The sequence below is a fragment of the Polypterus senegalus genome, unplaced genomic scaffold (assembly GCF_016835505.1).
Source record: "Polypterus senegalus isolate Bchr_013 unplaced genomic scaffold, ASM1683550v1 scaffold_575, whole genome shotgun sequence".
Taxonomy (NCBI): domain Eukaryota; kingdom Metazoa; phylum Chordata; class Cladistia; order Polypteriformes; family Polypteridae; genus Polypterus; species Polypterus senegalus.
The window spans coordinates 1,833-9,334 of NW_024378587.1; the positions used below are offsets into that span (position 1 = coordinate 1,833).

Sequence of the window (7,502 nt, forward strand, 5' to 3'; positions counted from 1 at the left end):
CCAATTATTAGACATTCACAGTTCCATTCACCTTGTTCAATTGATGGTAAGCTTAAAACATTTTCTTCTATACTTGCCCCATGGCTAGCCTTTCTGATAATGCTTAAATGCTTTTGATTGTTGGTAAAGCTTTTTCTGCCTTTTGACTCTGACACACAGACACAGTTGTGATCTTCAGTAACTTTAAATCAGCTTGGAATAACTTTTAATAATTTAATTGGATATTTAAAAGGTACACAGTTAAGCTGCACATATAATTTTATTTTGACTCCCAGTCATGAGCAATTTGAACTATATTTGTTCAGCTTAATTCATGAATGAATTAATAAATTACACGTGGCTGAAAAGTAAACTCCCTGTGTCGGCGGGTTTCCTCCGGGTACTCCGGTTTCCTCCCACAGTGCAAAGACATGCTGGTTAGGTGCATTGGTGATCCTAAATTGTCTCTAGTATGTGCTTGGTGTGTGTGTGTGTGTGTGTGTGTGTGTGCTCCCTGCGGTGGGCTGGCACCCTGCCCAAGGTTTGTTCCTGCCTTGCACCATTTGTGTTGGCTGGGATTGGCTCCAGCAGACCTCCATGACCCTGTAGTTAGGATATAGCGGGTTGGATAATGGGTGGATGGATGGATGGAGGAAAAGTAAACACACTACTTTAATTAATACATTTTCAAGTGCATTCAGTTATACATAAAATATTACATATACTGTAAATTACTGACTATACTATGTAATTGATAATGATACTGCATAATAAAGTGTTTATTATTGGGTAGTGTAAGTGAAAATATTTGCTCACATCAAAATATCTCAAAATGAGGATGCAGGTTAAAATGGGCTGCCATTGTTTATAGGTGGAGAGGAAAATGCAATGTGATAAATTCTGCACCCCATCCTGGCTACCGTCAAGAAAATGTTGGTGTTCTCGGCCAAAATACTAAGAAAGGGCAGCAATAATAATGATTCAAAATCAAATCATTAAAAATATAAATGAATATAGTTAAATAATGCAAAACATGGCCAGAGAAGCACAGCAATAAACCATTGGAACACCTTAAGCTATGGAGTCAAACATGAACAATAAAAGGCCATTGAAAAACATTGAGCCCACTGAGGAAATTTAGTGGTGGGAAGAATAAAGTCACCTTTGAGCTTTGGGAAAGAAAATGCAGAGAACATTAGGGTTGTGCTCTCTGAATATCGAGTGAATAACACCAGAAATGCTGTCTACAGTGAATTATCATAAGTAGACTATCTTCCTATTTATCACTCGTTATCATTAGTAGTGAAGCTCTGCTGCTCTTCTAGTTTTAATTTATTTCTCTTCTTTTTTTATATTTTTTATCTCAGTTCCACTCGCCTTTATCTGCTCCATCATCCTCTTCGTGTCCTTCAGTGTCTTCTTTCTCTCCTCAACTCTTCTCCTGATTTCACTCAGTGTCGCCCCCAAGTGCTTCTGTTTCAAAAGAGTAAAGGATACAGGTGTTGTGAATTTGGGTTTTATATGCACACAATCTGCAACATACTTGTTAGTTTAAAATTGCATCATAATAGTGATGTCATTGTGGTGTCATTTTGTTCTTGTCAAATCAGACAGGCACAGCAGGCTTCAACACATCTTGGGACATCAGTGCTCAGACAATATTTAACATGGTGGTGATATAGTTTGTGTGTTCAGGTTTTAGATATAAACTTACTAAAAATGTCCAAAGGCTAATGATGTGGATAAGAAAAAGCTACAAGGATCTGATCAATTTGCTTCAATGTTTGACTTTTAAGACACATTTTTTGATTTTAACAATTCTTATTTTCATCTTCTGCCAATATTTGGACTTCTGGCCTGGGCCAAGAAGTCTTGGCCCTAGTGTCTGCTTGGTGTGTGGGTTCTTCAGTGGGTTGGTGCCCTTCCTGGGATTGGTTTCCTGTCTTGCACCCTGTGTTGGTTGGGATTGGCTCCAGCACACCACCGTGACCCTGTGTCAGGATATAGCGGGTTGGAAACTGCATGGATGGATGGATAGATAGATGGATGGATATTCTCAAAGATCAATGTCTACCCTTCAGTCAGATATACTTAATGGAACATTTTTTATATATAATTATAATTTCTATACATATTTTTATATAATTTTATTTGTTAATAAAACACTATGACATAACAAATACAACTGTATGTTTCAAAAAAAACATGCATACATTGAACATTCAATGTTCACTCGATAAAGAGAACTATACAAATGTGGCCACAGTATTAGCTAAACCAACCATCTTGTTGGACTGTATGGTCTTCTCAAATTGTCAGATTCCTTATCTTATGTTCTAATTTTGCGATTAAAAGGCAAGGAAAATCAAAAGGTTATGCACAGGCCTGGCATTTTAACTTTAGGATTACATTAACAAGCTCTTGAAAAGCTCAGAAAACTTTTGAACAAATTCTGGTAAAGATAACTTTTCCTTTTCAGAATGTACAGAGTATCATCTTTCCCACTGAGTCAGAGAAGGTAATAGGAGATTTTTCTAGCTGGGAAAATATGCCATTATGCAAGTAGTATTGTCATAGGATATCAAAGCCATTATTATGGCACAATTTTGTCTCATCTAGGATTATTTCAAATATTGCTGCTAATGTGTCAGGATATATTTTAAATTAAAAAATTAAACGAATCTCTCTATTATATAAAAGAATCCTGGGACAAGACAAGACTTTTTTCAAGAGTCTTTTTACAAGAGATTTTTTTCAAGTCCCACGAAACAAGACTTTGGCCATTAGATTTTTTAAAGTCATGCCCTCCTCTCAACCAAACATTCGAAAAAGTTATATGTCGCGTTGTCACAATGAAAGTCCAAACACAGAATCAAAATTCAATGTGATATTGATGAAAATTTAATTTAAAAAATTATTTACTGAAGTTTACAAGTAAAAATGTAAGTTTAATAAGTATTTGCATGTTAATTTCAAAGACAAACAGAACAAAATCGTATTACGCCAAATTAATACACTTTACTATTTTTTTAATATGGTTAATTACTCATTGTAATGTAAAATAGTTCTATTATGCATATGTAACAATTCCCATGAAAATAACAATCTGTTTAAATTGTACATCTGCATCCCCATAAGCGAGCGGCAGAACTGCAAAGAGGCTAGAGTGTAGAGCAGGCTCAGAGGGTGGCAAGCGAAGTGAGCAGGGGCAAAGCCCCTTAGTAATACATTAAAATTGTGTGTAACAAAGGTAAGAGTTTTACCAATAAAATAAATGATTCAGAGGTATAGGTAGTTGAATGTAGACGTAATAACAGTAAAAGGAACTGGGATGAATGCCACAGACGTGCAGTAGAAGAATACAAATGGGTGCATGTCATTTAGTCTCTACATTGGACTGGCGACCTGTCCTGGGCTCTGTCTTTTCTTGTGCTCATTGCTGCCTCTAATAATCATGTGAGGCCAACAATGAAAAAAGCATAATGGACTGGGAAATGGAACTGACCAAAAGGTGTACAGCAGAGAAAGTGGTAGGTAGCATGCGCTTATGCGCTTATTACAGAGCACTGCCGCACCCAGCACAAGGTGAACCACCTGGATTGAGATCCAAGTGCAACTCCTCAGCACCACACTGGAACAGTACAAGGTTTTTTTTTTTTTACAGTGGCTGGAGTGCTAATCCTGCCACCAACCCCCACATTGTCCCTGTAAGTTCGAGGACCTGCTTGCACTGCTGCATTCAGATTAACATCATATCCAGGACAGAGCAATTACAGGTCAAGGGACTTGCTCAGGGGCCCAACGGAGTAGAGCCACTTCTGGCATTTATGGGATTCGAACCAGCAACCTTCTGATTGTCAGCACAGTTCCCCAGTCTCAGAGCCACCACTCTGCAAAGGATTAGTTTAATAAGGGAAAATGATCCAAACCAGTTAACCAGAAAGAGCAAAAAATTTTGCATCAGATCAAATGTCTGAGTCAAAAAACAAAAGCAAATATCCTGACAACATAAAAATCTTTTCCCTCTTAAAATTTCTAACTAGCAGAAATTAATTAGTTTAGGAAATATCCATGAACTTGGACACCAGCTAAGCAGACCACCATATTATGTAAAGACTGCATGATGCCGTAACATGCAACAATGCCCGATAAAATCTCAACTCAAAATTGGGGTGAAATAATGTCATTGGTGTTGTATTTCACAAGTGAGTTAAACACCTGCTGGGGGCTCACTTAACAGCTTTATCAAACACAGACATTTACAGCAGCACTCTCTATGTCTTTGCCACACTCTGCTCTCTCTCTTTCCCTCCTTCTCCCAGCATTCCCACACTGTGGTCTTTGTCACACGGACTAACACTAAACAGTATTATACACAAATATTTCAACAACTGCCATAAAGGTGCAATTATTATTATTTATATTGCAGGCTGCAGTGTGCGCACCAGCTGCCTAAATCCAACACAGACAAACACTAGGCACAAGTTCAGCACACAACTAAATTTATTTTCATTGGGAAAGTGCTTCCCCCTCGCTTCCTACAGCAACTCTCTTTCTCTCTCTTGTCCTCCACTCCTCCTCAGGCAAGCTTTGACCTCTACGACCTGACTCTGGCTCCCAGAGCTGGCTCTGCAGCTCCCCCTGGTGGCTGCCATGGAACCCAATAATGCTGCATTAAATTCCCACTCCCAGCGTGCCCTGCAGGAATCCATGGTGCCACAGCAACCCATGGGGCTGCCCTCTAGCATCCTGCAGGAGATAATGGACTGAGCCTCTTCTCTCGCCCGGTCCTTCCATCCAGCTGACATCTTGGCCGGGCAGGGCCCCTGGCCGTCTGCAACAATATATTAAAAAAGCCAGACACAGTTCCCTATTTAAATCAGGATCAAAAAAAACTTTGTGTAATGTTTTTAAACTTACCTAACATAGTTCAGGGTTACAGCCTATCTCAGGTACACTGGTGCAAAGCAAAAACCAGCCCACTCACTGGGACCACTCACACACTGAGGACTGATTTAAAATTGACAGACACAGATGGATATTTTTTGGGAATGTTACAGGAAAACTGAGGTACCCAGAGAAAACTCACCAGAGTTTAAGCTCAGGATACTAGATACATGAAGCATTAGCACTAACCACTGTGCTGCCCAAACAGACAAAACTCCTTTAACCCTTGTTTCTTATGTTTCCATTAAATGCTAGATTTTACTCACCTCTTTTTCTTTTCTTTCAGTATCCAGTTCTACCATTTTATGACCATTGTGTTCACTCACCCCACAGATTGGGCAGATGCATATCTTGTCAGTTTTGCAATATATTTCCAAACTTTTCTGATGTTTTACACAGAGTTTCTCCTTTAGATTTCTGTCAGGATCAGTCAGCTTGTGATGCTTCAAGGCAGCTGCTTCATGATGGGGCTGTAGGTGAGTCTGGCAGAAGGAGGCCATACATGTCAGACATGACTTTACTGCTCTGAATGTCTTCTCTGTACAGATGTCACACTCCACATCGCTAAGGCCAGCATAATTCTCAGATGAAGGAAGTGGAGAAGGAGGAGGACTGATTACCATCCTCTTCAATTTCTTGATGACTTCATTCAGCACGGTATTTCTGTGCAGCTCAGGCCTTGTGGTGAAGGTGTGTCTGCACTGAGGGCAGCTGCACACTTGGCTCTGATCCCAGTAGTCAGTGAGGCACTTCAGACAGAAACTGTGACCACAAGACAGTGACATGGGGTCACTAAATATGTCCAAACACATTGAGCAGCTGAACTCGTCCTGTAATCCAAACAGCTGAGCTTCAGCCATTCTCTATCAGAGGGAAAAGATGGAGAGGCAAATAGAAACAATCAGACAGACAAGGAGGTGACTTGTGAGGAAAGGAAAGTGAAAGTTTGCCTTTACTTGGACAAAACGAGGAAGAGATTTGAAGAGAAACCTGAGAACAAAAACAGAAAGAACATCTCAGGAGACAAATGTCATGACTGCATATCTCAATGTGATGGTAAAAGAAGTGATAAACTGTACTAGCATGTCTAGTAATGTTTAAATCAGCTCAATTTGGTTATATATTCATTGTATGGTATGGTTTAAATCATGCATACTTACAAGTCTGTATGAATTTACAAATGTAATAAAGTGAAAATAAAATCCAGTACATAAAGCTGTATAAACAGATTTGTATTGTAAATGCCAGGTGTTCTGAATCTTAGTTTTTGGATAAAAAAGGAAGAAGTTGGTCATATTATTATTATTATTATTATTATTATTATTATTATTATTATTATTATTATTATTATTATTATATTTTTGACTAATTTTACTTAGAATTATCATATTCTTCAGGTATCCACAATCTGTACTAATCTCTGTTTTTCTCTGATGTCTTTCTGGTTCTTCTGTAGTGGTGATTTGCACCAACGCCACCTGATCAAGACACTGTGCAGCCACCTGTAATGCTGGAATGAAAATAAGTTCCTAAGCTGTCCACAAGATCAGCTTCATCGAATCCTCTCATTTGAAGCCTGAAAACAAAGAGGACTGATTTAAGAACATTTACACAGCTGACAGCATTGTCAGCAAAGTCAAGATCAGTGATTCTTTCTTCGCCAACAGGTGGCGCACAGCCACTGAACCCCATGACCTTGCCCAATACCCAGTCCATGAAAGCATTTAATGGAGTAGGAGCAAAAACACACCCCTGACAAACCCCAGATTTAACTGGGAAAATGCAGGCCACCAAACTTGAGGGATCCCACAAAGTTTCAGGATGTCCCACAGGGCAGCTCAATCAACTGAGGTGAATGCTTTACAAAAATCAACAAAGGCTGCAAAGAAACTCTGCCAATATTCGTGTTTGCGCTCCATGAGAACCCTCAGTGCCATGATGCAGTCGATGGTAGACTTCTTAGGCATAAAACCAGACTGTTCCAGTCTCTGGTAGGTGAGCAAGTGATCATGGATCTTATTCAGGATGACCCTAGGAAGGACCTTACCTGGCACCAAAAGCAGTGTTATCCCCCAGTATCCAGGCAATCATCCTTTCCTTTTCAGATAGGGATGGCAAGCCCAATTTTCCAGTCAGTTGGGATGACACCAGTCTCCCAAATGGAAGCAAAGATTGCTTGCAATCTGGGCCGGTTCTAGACAGGGGGCAGACAGAAATGTGAAGGGGGCACATGGTGATGACGGAGGTGGGAAAGGGGTGGGGTGGTGGTGGGCGTGCTCTGGATAACTTTTTTTGTCATGTCATTGGATTACAATTTGTCAGGCCTCTACCCTAAGACCTGTCCAACTTGGGTGTCCCACCTGAAGGCTAAGCTTCTGCTGGTGTAGCTCTTAGGGTCACTGAGGCACGCAAACCTCCTGACTACGATAAGGTAGCAATCCCTCAAGAGGAAAACTGAAAAATAAAACAACAAAAAATAAAATATTCCTCATCAGATTATAACAACTAAAAACATGGCATTTACTTTAATTGGATGGCCTATATCAAATATATTCAAACCCAACAATAACACTTCT

The 7,502-nt window shown here is 39.7% G+C and overlaps 1 protein-coding gene across 1 annotated transcript; it reads right to left on the reverse strand.

Moving 5' to 3' along the window:
- Positions 1-1,356: 1,356 nt before the first annotated feature.
- Positions 1,357-5,786, reverse strand: LOC120519608 (E3 ubiquitin-protein ligase TRIM47-like; the record flags this gene model as incomplete). Its single annotated transcript, XM_039742546.1, has 2 exons — positions 5,193-5,786; positions 1,357-1,452 (listed from the first exon to the last, which is right to left on the reverse strand). Coding segments are annotated over exons 1-2 (690 nt in total), but the record flags the coding sequence as incomplete, so codon positions are not given.
- Between the last annotated feature and the right edge of the window lie 1,716 nt (positions 5,787-7,502).